This window comes from Tursiops truncatus, chromosome 6, assembly GCF_011762595.2.
Source record: "Tursiops truncatus isolate mTurTru1 chromosome 6, mTurTru1.mat.Y, whole genome shotgun sequence".
Lineage (NCBI taxonomy): Eukaryota > Metazoa > Chordata > Mammalia > Artiodactyla > Delphinidae > Tursiops > Tursiops truncatus.
Window position 1 is genome coordinate 62529372 of NC_047039.1, and position 16610 is coordinate 62545981.

Genomic DNA, 16610 nt, shown 5'->3' on the forward strand with positions numbered 1-16610 from the left:
AAGCCAATGATGCCTCAGAAAATAAATTACAAGTAGAAGCGCTCGGCATCCTACAACCCAGGGTCTATCTGCTCAGAAGGGTGAAAAGTCGGAGTCAATGTGATTTTTAGCGGGTTCCTCAAAGTCACGGGGTTCACAGGAATGCCTTGGTAGCATCGGGGTGGCTGTAGTCAGGGGAAAGGCTACGACAGCAGGGAACCTGGGTATTCTCCTCTGTTTCAACCAGCATTTCTTTTCAACATTGGAGTTTTGTGTAAGGATTTGAAAAGCGTTCCATAACTTTAAGAAATCAAACGGTTGGACTAGATCTGGGTTTCCTTTCAGCTCTAATACTTAGGATGAATACCCCTACCCCCTTGGGCCAGGGGGTTGGAAGTCACTTGTACCTAGTCGTCTGCACGGCTGTTTACACTTGTAACGAATGACTGAAGGCCCAGAAGCGTTGAAGATTTCCTCACTAATTCTGCGCTTACACAGTTGATATCAGACTCTGCAAACTTACTTCAAGGCACCCATGTCCCAGGAGCCTTGCTTACCTAAATAGTTAACGTTGCTACCCAGACATGTTGGCAGTTCACTGGCTCCAAGCAACTCAGGGGTTTTAATGCATTTAGAAGTCAGCCTGCCGTTGTTGTCTAATTGTCCCTGCAACGGTTAACATGGAAGAACAGTACGTAAGCTTCGGTTAAAAAAAAAAAAAAAAACAACTGCATAGATCTTACGGTAAATACCAAGCCTTCCAAGTGGGCTACGAAGTTCCCTGTAGGGCTCCGAGTGGCACCTTTGCAGGAGTGCTCCAGAAGGGATGCCCACAGTAAGATGTTTCTGCGTGTCAGGCTCAGACATGAACTTCAGCCTGCACAGAGGGGCTGCGGCTGCCACACTGCTGGGACTAGCAAGGCCAAGTGTTCACATCTTTCACAGCCCTCCCATTTGCTTGAGTGTACGGGTGTTATCATCTCCTGGAATTTTGTTCAGTCCATTTGTTTTGGCACTTCTGGGGCTGCCAAGGGCATTTATTTTTAGTCCAGCTCATTCCTACTGCTTGCCACTTGAACGCCAATCTTTCTATTCATAGGCTAAAACTCCTTTTAGGACAAGCAGCTTTTCAAGTCAGCAAAGAAGTTTTCCTACAAGGGAAGAAGGTTAGTAAGAGGAACTGAGGATGAGGGACTGAGCTGTATTCTGGCCTTACAGACAGCCTCTCAAGCCTTGTGAGAACCAGTCGGGGGCCAGCTAAAAACTGTGAAATACTTGGGTTAATCCTGATTCACTCAATCCTACAGTTCAATTGTCAGTTTTCCCATTTACATCAGATTGAGATGATCTTGAGAATCATGGATAAATAACTTAATTTTTATTCTTAGCCAAACACTGTTCTAAGACCTCAGTTTCTTAATTGATTTAATTCTCAATCCTACACAGTCAGCGCTACTGTTCCCCTTTTACATACCAGGGAACCTGTTTGGGGAAGGGAGGACAGTATTTGCCCACGATCACCTTGGGCAGAACTAGAATTTGAACTCAGGCGGTCTGGCTCCAGATACCATGTGATTGAGCACGCATCAACTAGAGCACCTGACTCAGGACCACTTCCTTCCAGAATATTCTGCTGACTTGTGATGTGGGTAGTAGTGTCAGTTTAAATTAATCCGGAATTAGGTACGATCACTTGTCAGGATGTCACTGTCCTAACACAGCCTTATTGTTGAGATAGAGCCCACCCTCCCGTCCCCATTTTGATTTTTAAAAACTGCTGCCTCAGTATCCCTAGCAGGTCTTTTCCTAGAAGGACTATAATGCTTGGTCTTCTTGTCTAGAAAGAGCTAAGGCCCTCCTGATATATTTGGGAAGTTATTAGTTTTGTGGGTGGTAAAAGTCAGTGGTTCTCAAGATCGCGTTTGTATCAGAAACCCCTGAAGGACTTACTAAAACACAATGCTGCCCCCTCACCAGAGATTCTGACTTTGTAGGTCTAGCATGGGGCCCAAGTTTGCATTTCTATTGAGTTCCCGGAGGCTGTTGACCTAGCTGGTCCCTGACCACACTCTGAAACCACTGCGGGAAGGTTAGGAGGCTAAGATTCTACCCACAATGCGGGTGACTACTTCATTCTCAGGGTTGGACTCTATAGTACTCACCCCATAAGTCGTGTGCATCACTGAATGGACATAGGTGACAACTGCCAATCGAACAACAGAGATTATGATGACGACCTTTGTGCCATGAGGTAAAATCTACTTGGATATCTTAATAGGCGTACACGGTAAAGAGGTTCTTCTAAAATCTGTCTTCCCATCCCCATGTGCCTGATCTTTGACTGACCCACCACTTACTCTAAGTCAGTAGTCCAACCGTGAGCCTAGATTCTTCTCCTCTGACATTTTGCCATCAAGTCCTGGGCATGTCCAAGCACTCATCTCTCACTGGATCTAAATTTGTCTCTTGTTCCTCTGCCTCCAGGCTGCCGTGTTCTCTATCCACATCAATATGGTGAATCAGGCAGCCAAGAATGGCCCAGGGTGCCAGGGATGGGATCACTTGCAGGCTTCTCACGGGCTCTAGGATTGAGTCTAGTTTCCTACCCATTTCCCCCGGCTTCTTCCTATTGCTTACCACCCGTTCAAATGTCATCCTTGAACGAGCCCCTCAATTGCTTTCTTGACCAATTAGGTGTGGTCTGGCTGCTTTCTCACTGTCTCCTGTGCCTGTCACAGAGCCGTCACATACTGAGATGTGCTCACCTACGTGTTTCCATCTCTACAAGCGGAGATCCCCTATGGCAGGGCCTGGAATGTGTCTTTGTAAGTTGGGACCGGGTGCCTGACGTCTAAAATGTTTTTAGGCACTAGCAAGTGTTCCCCAATGCATCCGTTGATTTGTTAGTTCACTAATAAAGTTGGTCTGAACTACAGATTTTTTTCCCAAAGCATTCTTCCCAGGTTTTCTGAACTTGAAACCAAGTATGAGCAGTTGTTTCACTAGTTAGCATACTTTGAAAGACTCTTAGGTTACAAAGGCCACAGTTCTCAATGCCTACGAGGTACTTTCACCTCATCTTCAGAAACTTTATCATTTAAAAACAGAGCACTTTCCTGCACTTACATATCAGAATGAGTGTGTCAGTGTGGGTCCGTTAGCCTCGTTTCCACGTGAGGAGAGAGGTTCCGGCACGCAGGGCTCACTGGTAAAGTTAGAAATTTCAGGGCTTTTACCTCTGACGGATTTTAGCGCTCTTTGGTAACGTTGGCAGCCATCCATTGTTGATTGAGTGCTGTCACCTTTGTAGGATCATCTGCAGAGATGGACTAATTCCTGGCTTTGTCACATGAGAGTCTAAGTTCTCGGTGAGTTTTGAGAAATCTTCGTAAGCTGTAACCCATGTGGTGTGTGGGACCTCCAGCAATCTTCAGCTGCTACCTGCCTCTTTCATGATTAAGTCTTGACCACTGGGTCTGCTCGCTCCCATCCAGAGCTTCTATTCCAGGCTGTCTCTGGATCACTGATTTCCTGGTTTGACTTTCCCACTACACTAAATGTCATGAAGGAAGAGCCCAACTTCTTGGTCGCTGTGTTGCCTATGCCTGGTGCTATATGGCATGTGGTGGGCACTCAGTAAATGGAAGTCAAGTGCTTTTGAGCAGAGGTACAAAGGATGCTGGCATCAAGCTACCACCTACTTAGGGAACCTACAGATCAGTTAGTAGCTCAGACCTTGGAAAGGTATCTTAAGAAAACTAAAGATTAGAGGCAGTCTATAAAAGAACCTTATTTACTCATAGTATCTGGGGGAAGAATTATAACACACGATGTAACTTGCAAATGTTGTCTATCACCAAGGGTTTTATCGCCTCCCTTGTTTGGCAAATTACAAGCCCTACCCGATAGCCCACCCCTCCCTCTCCCACAACCATGGTCCTATCTTATAGTTTCTGCCCCCAAAGTTCTCTCTTAAATACAGGGCCATGAATGCCCTTTCCCTGCTCCGCCCACCCATGCAGCATCTTTAAAATATAAAGTGGGCAAAAGATCTCTAAGCAGATATTAAGCCACTTCTAGCAGAATCGCTGTATTTATTCTCCCAGCACCTGGCAGGCATTCTCTTGTTAATTTAGAGCCACCATCTAGCCATCAGGCCCAAACTTTTCTAGGAAACTTCGCATGAAGGGCAACGTGTGCTAAGTTTAAGGTATCACCTGCCATCTCATTTAGTCCCTGCAGTGCATCTAGTGTATCTAACTAGGCAGTGTTAACAATGTTTAGAATTTTTATCGAAAACCAACAGAAAAGCTTAGCAGAGACACCAATTCGGACTGAAAAAATGCAGAGTGACACTGAGGTAATCGTCCTTTACAAAGCCAGATTCTCCTAGAGCTAAGCCATTCCTCTGTCTTTAAGTCCTACGAAAAGCCATCAGTCTTCAGATTTCCTAGCCAACAACTCTTTAGGTGGGCCAGAACACTGCCCCCGGACCACTTACTTCTGCTCAACAGGTACATCTCCTCCATCTCTGCCCAGGTATTCTTGGACTCTTTCTCTTGAAAGCAGTCTCCGTGCTGTGGCTTAAGCACAGACGGGAACAAACGAAGCAGTGTTGAGTCTATCACGTAACTACCTGGAGAGCAGCCGTATTAGCCCACCCCGAGAAATGCTTCTAAGGCAGGAACTTTTATCATAAGCTTCATTATAGAGCTTATCATAGTCCTTTGAGGGATTTAATTTTTTATAGACTAGTAATGTGAAGGCGGCTTTCCAAAGAAAGGTCAGTATCCAAAGTAAATTCAATTATGACTCGAAATTCTATAGATGACCACCTAAATTTGATCACTATTCCCTCTAGAGAGGGACAACTTTATTCACATTCTGTAAGAACTAGAAAATGGTCTGAATAGCTAATATCTACATTTCTATGTGGTGCTCCAGGTCTTCTGGTCTCTGGACCAAAACCCGAAGCCCTACGGCTGGGGGCTGTTCCCTTGAGCTTCTGGTTGTGCTCTACTCTAGGAGTTCTTGCTAAGTCTGATCAGTTTGACATTCCTCCTGGAACAGAAGGGGCTTGTGACTATTTTTCACCTCTCCTAGAACTGTAACAAAACTACTCAAGTGAGATTGGGTTTATGGGTATCCAATTTTATAAAAGGCAGAAGCACTTCTTTGGAGCACGGAGGCTGCTATAATTAAAATATACAGTATGGTTATATTGAAGTCCTAACATTTGGCAGTTCTACTGAACTTGGCCTTTATACATGCTTTAGGTATCTAGGGACCCCAAACAATTCGAGCAAAGAACCAAAATGAGCCAGGGCAGGTACACAGCTAAATGTCACGTGAATTGGGCAAAGGGGCGATCTGGGGAGCAATGCTGCTCCAGACCACGGGCAGCCGTCATTGCCAATGAAGGACTGACTGGTGACCCTCCTTTAAAGAGTCCCTGCTCACATGCTCATTCTTTGATCTAGATGAGGATTACGATTATTGTCATAGCTCCTCTTGGTGCTATCTGGATAAGTCAGGTTTATTTTCCCTCTGCCCTCCGGTCTCCTGTCCCTCCAGGTACTGCCAATTTCACCAACCCACTCCCCACAAGAGGAGAAGTTCCGTTGACTCTTTTGTTGGTGGCTAGCCATATCTGAATAGCTCGCACAAAACCCTGGTTCTTCTAGGCTCTGGCCTTAATGAATATATAGTACCCCAGATCCTAATCTTGACTACCTAGGCTGGAGGAAAATGTCCTGGAACTCCCAGGGATTTTTTTCCATCAGGTACGCTCCATTACTGAATTTTAATTTCTCTTGTTAGCCTGACTTAAGTTCCTTGGCAGAGTCTTAAAGCACACGTGCCCTGTCCTAGAGTATTTTAGACCAGCATCATGCGTGTGTATGGGCAGAGTGTAGAAGACCAGGACCAGAAAGTCAGTCCGTATGCCTTGGGGCTTTGAACTTCAGACAGGAGCCAGCCTGGGTTAGCTTAGGGTCAATACCTGCCTCAGCCAACCCCCAATTTCCTCCAGCTCAGAAAGGATGTGTCTCCTTTCCTTCGAAGAATTTAAGTCTTACATGGGCTTCTATTTTCCGCTGTTCATGGCATGTCACATATTTCATATGTGACCTAGGGGAGCAAAAGGGAGGCTCACCCACCTGATACAAGGTGAACATATGGCTTCAACTAACTCATTTCAACAATTTAGGTGCATTCATAGCGTTCTATAGGATAAAGTTAACCTCCAGTGGAAAGTTATTTTACATTAAATTAAAAGAATATGAAAAGAACGCAGCAAAAACGAATCTCCTCTCCCACCTTTCTGGACAGTCATCAGTGGTTTCTGGTATATCGGAGTCTTTTGAAATGATATGAAAGGTGTAATGTAAGCCATGGCACTACTCTGAGCAATCGTTTAATAAGTTAGTATTGCTCAATCATTAATGATTAATGTTAGAGTCTGAAAACTTTTCAGGGCTTTTCCAATCTCTTAGTTTGGTTACACATCAGGGGTCATCTTCACTAGACACTCGCCGTTTTTCAAGGAGTCCAGGCAGGCGAAAGCATTTGAGAGAACAGTCCATTGGAGCCTGTCAGTTTTTCACGTTCCCTTAAAGGTAACATTTCTCAGGCTGCTAAATTACGAGCCCGCGGAGCCACGTGACCAACCTAAACGTGATCGGGCGGCCAGCCAATCGCAGAGCGCAGAAAAGCCCGTCGCAGCTTCTCACGCTCGGGACAGTCAGAACCTAAGGGCAGGGGGCATTCGGAGACTCAACCCCCACAAGTATTGCTTGAGGGGCTGCTTGACCATACATTAAAGTTCGCTCTCACTTCAGGAGACTCGTGACTGCGGGCAGGAGGGTCTCCCAAGCCACCGGGCGACAGGAGCTAGGGACTCTGGAGTGGGTACTTAGGACGGGGGCAGTTTTCCGTCCCATTTCCCCAGAGGTGGCGAGCCAGCCCCTTGGTGTCATGTCGAGATCACTTCAGGGACCTGCCAGGATTCTCACCGAATCCTCTTAGAAGGGCTTCGTGTCGCCTGCCTGAGAAAGTTGTGCGGCCCCTAATGAGAGAGTGGCTGAGGACAGGGCTCCCAGGCCCAGTGCGGCACACCCTGGGGACCCGACAGTTGTCCCCACCGCCCTCCCCAACAAGCCACAGTCACACACCAGCTCTCCCAGCTCTCGTGCTACTCCATTTGATCTACTGGTTAGAATGAAGGCTAATTACAGTCACCAGATAAGGACCCAATTCCTCTCGAGGAAATCTCACCGGGAACGAGGCTCAGCAAACTAACCTGATTAAGTCTTCGTTCCACTCCCCTCCCCCGTTCAGCTATCCTGGAGACCCGAGAGGTTTACAAACGCTCCCCGGAGAGCGGAGAAACATCTAGAGGTGAGTCCTATTTGATTCAAGCCTCACTCTTCCTCTAACCCGCACTACACAGAGACTGCCCGGCGCCCGGGGAGTCGCAGTCCGGGTGCGCAAGCTGCGCACTTCTAGCCGCTCGGCGTAGACTCCCGGCGGCAGCCCACCGAACGTGCGGGTTCCTCGCCGCCGCGGGGAACCCCACTCCCGGTCGGCACCCGGCGCCCCGCATCGCCGGAGGCGCCCTTCCTCACCCACCGCCCGCTCTCACCCTCCGTGAAGTCCGAGGGGCGCTCCGGGGGCTGCCGCGCACGTCCCGGCCCACCCGGCCCCCTGCCTCCTTCCTAACACTCCGCCTGGCAGAAGAGACACAACCATTGTTCAACGGCTCAGAAGCCCATATTCCCCATCCCCGGCCAAGCGGAGTGAGAAACGAGGCAAAGCACAGGTTTTAGGGGAGGCAGTGTAAGGGAATGAAGACTAGTTCGGGCAAGGCTTTAGGACACCCCAAATCCCACTATCCCCCCAGCCTGGCTCCCGGGAGCCGCGGTGCTGACAGCCCAGAGGCGCCACCAGGGTGGGGAGGGAGAGAAGGCGACGAGAGTGAAGAGGCGCCTCCTAGGAGGGGGGTGGGCAAAAGGAGACCCGCGCCTCGGGGCCCCCTGGCGCCCCGGCTAGGTCCGGGCAGGCCGCGGAGGGGCGCGTCCTCACTCACCCGCTCCGGTGGTGCCGCTCTCCCGGGGCGCCCAGCACAGCGCGAGCAGCAGCCAGAGCGCCCAGCGCGCGGACGTGCCCATGGTGCCCGTCTGGATGGTGCCGCCGCCGCCGCCGCCGCTCGCTCCGCACAACAAGTTACCAGCCCTTCGGAAAGGAGGAAGGAGGTGGGGGCGGGGAGGGAGGAGGGGGAAGGGGAGGAGGGGAAGGAGTTCGAAGGGGGGTAAAGGGAGCAGGGAAGAAGAGGCGCACCCCCTCCCCTACAACTTGCACAATCTACCCCCCACCAGCCAACCCACCCACCCACCTACCTCCCCGGGCTGCAGCGGTAGTGCAAGCCGAGCCCGCGGGCAGAAAATAATGCAGGCGCTGCAGAGGAGGGGAGGGAAGAGGAGGGGAGAAACGGAGAGGGGGGTGGGGAGCCAAGAGCGGAGAAGACAGAAGAGAGAGGAGCCGGCCGCGGAGCACCCACCCTGGCGGCCGCTGGAGCGCGGGGTGAGGAGCGAGGAGGGGGCAGGAGGGGGAGTGGTCAGCGGGGGATGGGGGCGGGCGCGGCGGCTTCAGCCCTCCCTCCCCACCCTCGACGCGCTCCTCTTATAAGCTCGGGGCAGCCAGGTTCCTGCGTCAGGGTTGTGTGAGTGTGCGTTCGAGTGTGAGCGTGAGTGGCCGTGGCCGCCGCTGCCACCCGGAGTGCTCCCGGGGCTCGGCTGCTCCGCGCGTCCGCCCGGGGCTCACGGGGGCCCGGGGCGGCCGCTGGTTGGCTCGCGCGCCGCCCTCGCCTCCAATCCCCGGTGCCTGCCCTAATTTCCTGATCCAGGGAACCTGCCGCCGCAGCAGCTGTGCGCTCCCTACAGTCATTACTGTACCTTCCCGGCAGCCGCCAACCGTAAATGCAGCAGCAGCAGCAGCAGTGGCAGCAGCAGCAGTTAGCACTGATGCAACTACTGAGGCTATTGCCACCGCCTTCCCAGTAACGCGGCTTACAGCCCGGAGGGGGGGACTTGCAGTTTCCAGGGGCAACAAGCGTCTCTCTACCACCTTCTCCTGCGCCTCAGAGAGGGCTGGTCCTGTGAGGCTGGTAGGTAGCTTCGTTCTTGGGCCTCCTCTCTCCACTTAAAAGTGATGAAGAGGAGTGGATCTAAACGTTTGGGCTACTTTGGTGTGGGGTTGGGGATGCCTGTCTCAGTCAAACGCTAAGATGCCAATTTTGCTAAAAATTAAATGTGTCTTTAAGTGAGAGCGTGTGTGTAAGGAGAGTGCGCGCGGTTGTGGTTGGTCCTCTGTAACAGAATGGGACGAAAGTAACCCAGTCTGGGCTGAGGAGGAGGGGGATATCGATAGCGCAGCTCTGCATTCTCTCATCAGCGATTATAGTTAATGGCTAATTGCACAAATGATAGTCAGAGGGCCTGTAATTAGAAGCTTAACCTTTTCTTGCTTGGGGGAGGGGAAACCCGGTTTATTCTTCTTGATATAGTTTGCAACATTCAATTACAAGGCTCAAGGAAAGAAAGAAGGAAGCAAAGGCAAGACTCCTGTAAAGGATTGATTCCTGTTTTGTGTCTGGCAATACTGAGCCTGTAATTTGCTTTTGTGTACTTCAGTTTTCTTGCACAATTTCCCCTGGTTGTCCCCATTTAACCAGACGGGGAGGACACACCGGGCTATTTCACCTTCTTAAATAAAGGGTTTGTATATTTTTAAAAAGTAGTTTCGATCTCGAACGACTCAAACTCCACCGATTTCAATAGGACCAGCTCTGACGCTATTCTGTCGATGATGAGAGAAGTAGAGGGCTCCTGGCTAGCTATATTCCTCTTGTCTTGGTGCTCCAGAGCATTTGTCAAGGCTAACCATCAGATGGGATGTTTATTAGGAACTTGCTGGATCCAGGAGATGGAGAGGAGAGGAAAATTCCAGGTCAGGATACACTTTGGGGTGGGGTCAGAGGATACCCAGATTGTGAATGGTCTCCACGAAGGGGCTTAACTCTGTCAATATGTATTGGTGGAGACTTGCACTACAGTTCATTTTGAACTCTGGTTTGCTCGCTCTGTGGTTACACGTTTGATACAAACTGCAGCAGACGCACATGTGTTGCGTGTGAAACAGTTGAGCTCTGCTTTATGCCATTAGTAGTGAAGATGCATGCAGGTGTTGCTCACCTAGCAGGCATTAAGGGATGGTGGTAAAACAGGTGTGTGGCATTTTCAATATTCTCGGGGTTCTGAAAGAGTACATTAATATAGTCGTGTGGTTTGTTTCTAATATTTTACTCAGAGATAAATATGTGTACTATAAGCTGAACAGTGATATGGTATAATAAGATTTACCTTTGACATACACGTTATGCTTTCTATCTCTCCAAAGGATATAAATAACCTGTTGGTGCACTTAGCTGCGGCTCTGTGTTCAACCCTGTAGCTCTCTTGTTGGATCAAAAGGAAGCATAACTTTTGGCTCTACCTCTCATTGGCTGTGTAACTTGGGAAAATCTCAGTGCCTGTCTGTGCCTGCCTTCTGACTTACAAACTGGACACAAAACCAGTTCACATAAAGTCAAAGTGCTCTGTGGCCTCAAGGACCAGCTCTCTGCAAAGTGTTGATTATTAGAAGGAAAGGTTGTAAGGAAGAGTGAATTTGATTAATATAGAAAGCAACCGAATAACCAAAATGATAAATTTATCATGAGTGGAGATGGGTGTGGTTGAACTAGGCTCAGAGAGGCTGACACTGCTGCATACAGAGCCTTCAGGTAAATGCATAGGCAACCCCACTCCCACAATCTACCACATTCGTTAAGTTGTTGAAGCAACACACACTGAGCGTCCCTGGGTAGCAGGCGCTGTGCTAGGCAGTAGGTATACGGAGATGTTTGTCTAAGGAAGCTCAGGATCTGGTGGGGGAGGCAGAGAAGTTGGCGATTGTGGTACCCTATGCACAGCACACGCTTAGGCTTCAAGGTGCTATAAGGTTATAGGCAAAGAGTAGCTAATCTGACTGGGGGACCAGAGGGTCAGAAAAGGCTTTCCAGAGCACTTGTCTCTGAGCTGAAGTCATGACTTTTACCAAGCCTTTCCAATTCTCTTTACTGCTGGACACATGGTAGGATTGCACTTCCTGGCTCCATTATAGTTAGGTGGGGCTGAAAGACCAATTTTGGCCAATTATTTGTGAGCGGAAGTTCTAGGGTGTCACTTCTGGACTGGGGCATTTAGTGGGACTTGCATGAGACCCTCTCTTTTGGTCTGCATGGTGACTAGAGATGCTCAAGAGATGGCTGCTCCATTAGCCTGGTCTGAATGACTAGACTGAGTAGTTCTCTGCTGTCTCCATGTCTCTGGCAATGATCACGTAGCGTAGAGGTCAGCAGATGGCCAGTGACCTGTCTCTATATGACCTATGAAAAAGAGTGGTTTTTACATTTTTTAAAGAGTTATACAAAAAAGTGAAGAAGAAGAAAAGGCAACAGAAATTGTATGTTGCTCACCAAGTGCGTAATATTTACCATCTGGGTCTTTAGAGAAAAAACTTACCGCCTCCTGACATTGAGTGAAAAATAAACCTTTGCTGTCTTTATCTACTGAGCTTTTGTTACCGCAGCATGACCTCTCGTTCGTTAACTTGACTGATACTCTGGGTGAAGGGGGAAGGAAGACCTTGGTGAACAGAGGGAACAAAGGCAAAGAGAACATCAAGTGTTGAGGAAACGCAGGGGCTTCAGGATGGTTCCATAATGGGGTTGCAGTGGGCTGACAGCAGGAGGTAAGGCTAAGGAAGAAAGTCAGGGCCTGGATTATATGGAAATGTGTATGAAATGCCAACACTTTGTTTTTTTGCATTTAAAAAAACTTTTTTTAAATTAAAGTATAGTTGATTTACAATGTTGTGTTAGTTTCAGGTGTATAGCAAAGTGATTCAGTTATACATATACATATATGTGAGAATATGTATATATTCTTTGTCGGATTCTTTTCCATTATAGGTTATTACAAGATATTGAATATAGTTCCCTGTGCTGTATAGTAGGTCCTTGTCGTTCATTTATTTTATATATAGCATTGCATATCTGTTAATCCCAGACTCCTAATTTATCTCCCCCCCTTTCATGCCAACACTTCGGACTTGATGCTGTTGGCCATGGTGAGGACTTGTGATGGATTTCTACCGTGATAGATTGTGATCAGAGGCCTGACATTCCGTGTGTTTTAGAAAGTTCACTCTGACGTGAAGTGGTCTGTAGGGTGACTTCTTTGGGAAGCAGTGTAGGATGAGACTAGAGGAAGAACAGTTAGAGGCCCTGGTAGTGACGGAAGGCACCAGGAAAGGACAGGAAGAAGCTATTATTTGCAGTCAGAAATATTCATGTAATTCTTTCATGAGATTTTTCTCCCCAGTCCTCTGCATATAGCTTCAATGAATTAATTAATTTAGTTATTTGTTTTGCGGTACGCGGGCCTCTCACTGTTGTGGCCTCTGCCGTTGCGGAGCACAGGCTCCGGATGCGCAGGCTCAGCGGCCATGGCTCACGGGCCCAGCCGCTCCACGGCATGCGGGATCTGCCCGGACCGGGGCACGAACCTGTGTCCCCTGCATCGGCAGGCGGACTGTCTACCACTACGCCACCAGGGAAGCCCTGCATCAGCTTTTAGAACAGTGTTTTCCAACCATGGTCAATCCGTAAGAATCCCTGGGGATTTCCCTGGCGGCGCCGTGGTTAAGAATTTGCCTGCCAATGTGGGGGACACGGGCTCGAGCCCTGGTCCAGGAAGATCCCAGATGCCGCGGAGCCTGCGCGTCCGGAGCCTGTGCCCCGCAACGGGAGAGGCCACAACAGTGAGAGGCCCGCATACCGCCAAAAAAAAAAAAAAAAAGAAACCCTGGAAATGTGTGTTAAAAACACAGATTCCCAGGTCCCTCCCTTGGAGATCCTGACTCTGTAGGTCTAGTCCAGCCCAAGAGGCTGGACTTGTAACCTTACTCCAGGCGACTCTTAGGATTAGCCATGATTAAGAAAGCTTCCTAGAGAATGTCTTCTTCAATGCAGTCTTAACTGCTAAGTAGCTTTACTTCTCTCAAACCTGTATGTATATATTTGTCCAATTTCCCCAGGGAAAGTGGGTTAGGGCCCACAGAGAACGGGAGGGTTAATGTTGGGCATTTCTTTTTCTTCAAGCCCTGGAAACTAATAAATATGGGCAGCAGAAGTCATCTTCAAACCATGTTGCTAGGCTGAAGCACTCATTACTGTGTTTTCTACTTCATAGCCTTACCATAGGAAGTAAGAATTGAAATGAACTGTCCCCTTCTGGAGCCTTCTCCTTCTACAGTATTTTGACGGTACTTTCTCAGGCCTCCACTCCACCATTTTCTAATTGTGTGGCAGCCAGTGAAATAAACGGGATTCACCCCACTCTAGGCTTTACACGTAGGATCTCTGATGGTTTAAACCAGTGGCTCACAAACTTTAGCTTTCGTGAGAATCACCTGCAGGACTCGTTAAACACGGATTGCTAGGCACCATCCCAGAGTTTCTGGTTCAGCTGGTCTGGGGTGGAGCCAGAGTATTTGCATTTCTAACAAGTTTCCAGGAGATGCTGATGTCACTGGTCAGGGAACACATTTTGAGAACCATCGCTCTAAATCCATCAGCATAACTTCCCCCCTCAGCCACTGTGATCAATTCAAGGGTCTCAGCCAGTCAGCCTGTGGTCTTCTGGCCACACTGATTGGATACTTCAGTCCTAAGCACATTATTCAAGTCGATCCAGTTATAATGAAGTTCAGGATTTTTGCTTGGTTAGAAAGGCACCCTTTTTTTCTTTTTCTTTTTTTTCCTTTTCACTGACTTCTTATTTTTAATTTTTTTTCCAGTGTTGTTATTTTTAATTAATTTAATTAAAAATTTTATTTTATATTGGATCATAGTTGATTAGCAATGTTGTGTTAGTTTCAAGTGTACAGCAAAGTGATTCAGTTATTCATATCTATGTATCTATTCTTTTTCAAAGTCGTTTCCCATTTAGGTTATTACAGAATATTGAGCAGAATTCCCTCTGCTATACGGTAGGTCCTTGTTGGTTATGTGTTTTAAATATAGTAGTGTGTACATGTCAGTCCCAAACTCCTAACCTATCCCTCCCCCTCCCCTTCCCCCTGGTAACCATAAGTTCAATCTCTAAATTTGTGAGTCTGTTTCTGTTTTGTAAATAAGTTCATTTATCATTTTTTTTAAGATTCCTCATATAAGCAATATCATATGATATTTGTCTTTCTATGCCTGACTTACTTCACTTAGTATGGTAATTTCCAAGTCCATCCATATTGCTGCAAATGGCCTTATTTCATTATTTTTAATGGCTGAGTAATATTTCATTGTGTGTGTGTGTGTATATGTGTGTGTGTGTATATATATATATATATATATATATACACACACACACACATATATATACACATACATACACACATACATACACACACATATAAATACATGGAATGTATGTACCACATCTTCTTTATCCTTTCATCTGTCGATGGACATTTAGGTTGCTTCCATGTTTTGGCTATTGTAAACAGCGCTGCAATGAACATTGGAGTGCATGTATCCTTTTGAACCATGTTTTTCTCTGGATACATGCCCAGGAGTGGGATTGTTGGATCATATAGTAGTTCCATTTTTAGTTTTTTAAGGAACCTCCATACTGTTCTCCATAGTGGCTGTACGAATTTACATTCCCATCTACAGTGTAGGAGGGTTCCCTTTTCTCCACACCCTCTCCAGCATTTACTGTTTGTAGATTTTTTGATGATGGCCATTCTGACTGGTCTGAGGTGATATTTCATTGTAGTTTTGATTTGCATTTCTCTGATAATTAGAGATGTTGAGCATCTTTTCAGGTGCCTCTTGGCCATCCGTATGTCTTCTTTGAAGAAATGTCTGTTTAGGTCTTCTGCCTACTTTTTGACTGGGTTGTTTGTTTTTTTTTTGATATTGAGTCATATGAGCTGTTTGTAAATTTTGGAGACTAATCCCTTGTCGGTTGCATTGTTTGCAAATATTTTCTTCCATTCTGTGGGTTGTCTTTTCGTTTTGTTTGTGGTTTCCTTTGCTGTGCAAAAGTTTTTGAGCTTAATTAGGTCCCATTTGTTTGTTTTTGTTTTTTACTTCCATTTCTCTAGGAGACAGATCCAAAAAGATATTGCTGTGATTTATGTCAATGAAGAGTGTTCTGCCTTTGTTTTTTTCTAAGAGCTTTTATAGTATCTCGTCTTACATTTAGGTCCTTAATCTGTTTTGAGTTTATTTTTGTGTGTGGTGTTAAAGAATGTTCCAATTTCATTTTTCTACATGTAGCTGTCCAGTTTCCCAGCACCATTTATTGAAGAGACTGTCTTTCATCCATTGTATAGTCTTGCCTCCTTTGTCGTAGATTAATTGACCATAGGGGCGTGGGTTTATTTCTGGGCTTTCTATCCTGTTCCATTGATCTATATTTCTGTTTTTGTGCCAGTACCATGCTGTTTTGATGACTGTAGCTTTATAGTATAGTCTGAAGTTGGCGGGGGGGGCGGGGTCTGAGTCCTCCAGCTCTGTTTTTCTTTCTCAAGATTGCTTTGGCTATTTGGGGTCTTTTGTGTCTCCATACAAATTTTAAGCTTTTTGTTCTAGTTTTGTGAAAAATGCCCTTGGTAATTTGATAGGGATTGCGTTGAATCTGTAGATTGCCTTGGATAGTATAGTCATTTTGATGGTATTGATTCTTCCAATCCAAGAACATGGTATATCTTTCCATTTGTTTGTGTCAGCTTTGATGTTTTTCATCAGCATCTTATAGTTTTCAGAGTACAGGTTTTTTTGTCTCCTTAGGTAGGTTTATCCCTAGGTATTTTATTCTTTTTGATGCGATAGCAAATGGGACTGTTTCTTTAATTTCTCCTTCTGATCTTTCATTGCTAGTGTATAGAAGTGCAACAGATTTCTGGGTATTAATTTGTATCCTGAAATTTTACCGCATTCATTGATGAGCTCTAGTAGTTTTCTGATAGCATCTTCAGGATTTTCTATGTATAGTATCATGTCATCTGCAAACAGTGACAGTTTTACTTCTTTTCCAATTCGTATTCCTTTATTTCTTTTTCTTCTTTGATTGCCATGGCTAGGACTTCCAAAACTATGTTGAGTAGAAGTGGCAAGAGTGGACATACTTGTCTTGTTCCTGATCTTAGAGGAAATGCTTTCAGCCTTTCACCATTGAGAACGATGTTGGCTGTGGGTTTGTCATATATGGCCTTTATTATGTTGAGGTAGGTTCCCTCTATGGCAAGGCACTCTTTTATAAGCAATGTGGTGTATGGACTTAGGCCAGGACTTCTGTAGCCATTGTGCCACTGTGAAGGAAGCCAATCTGAAGACCAGCTGACTCATGGAGAAGAGGAAGCTGAGAGAATCAGGGAAACAGCACCCAAACTGGAGCTGGAGCCCACGTGCGATTCTCCTGAAAGCTGCCATTTGTAGGACTTTCACTTTTCTTAGCAAATAAATT

General features: G+C 46.7%; 1 protein-coding gene and 2 long non-coding RNA genes across 27 annotated transcripts in view; 1 reads left to right on the top strand and 2 right to left on the bottom strand.

Annotated features, from left to right (window-relative positions):
• VLDLR (very low density lipoprotein receptor) overlaps positions 1-8555 on the bottom strand; it is a 32024-nt gene extending 23469 nt beyond the window's left edge. Inside the window, exons 1-2 of one of the 6 annotated variants that reach the window (XM_073806167.1) lie at positions 8537-8555; positions 8066-8211 (exon numbers count right to left, since the gene is read on the bottom strand). In XM_073806167.1, coding sequence (XP_073662268.1) covers positions 8066-8147 — 82 coding nt within the window. In that variant the 5' untranslated portion in view covers positions 8148-8211; positions 8537-8555. Of the gene's footprint in view, positions 1-8065; positions 8273-8375; positions 8510-8536 lie in introns of those variants that run through there. The other 5 variants (XM_073806168.1, XM_019934762.3, XM_019934761.3 and 2 more) reach the window with 5 other exon arrangements.
• On the bottom strand, positions 536-6968 carry LOC141278974 (uncharacterized). The gene is made up of 2 exons (XR_012332533.1): positions 3216-6968; positions 536-645 (listed from the first exon to the last, which is right to left on the bottom strand). It is a non-coding gene; the product is annotated as an uncharacterized lncRNA (long non-coding RNA).
• Positions 7251-16610, top strand: part of LOC109549903 (uncharacterized) — a 148510-nt gene continuing 139150 nt past the window's right edge. For 5 of the 20 annotated variants that reach the window (XR_002176305.3, XR_002176308.3, XR_012332514.1 and 2 more), the window contains exon 1: positions 8679-9142. This is a non-coding gene — a long non-coding RNA (uncharacterized lncRNA). Of the gene's footprint in view, positions 7378-8470; positions 8560-8650; positions 9143-16610 lie in introns of those variants that run through there. The other 15 variants (XR_012332518.1, XR_012332525.1, XR_012332520.1 and 12 more) reach the window with 9 other exon arrangements.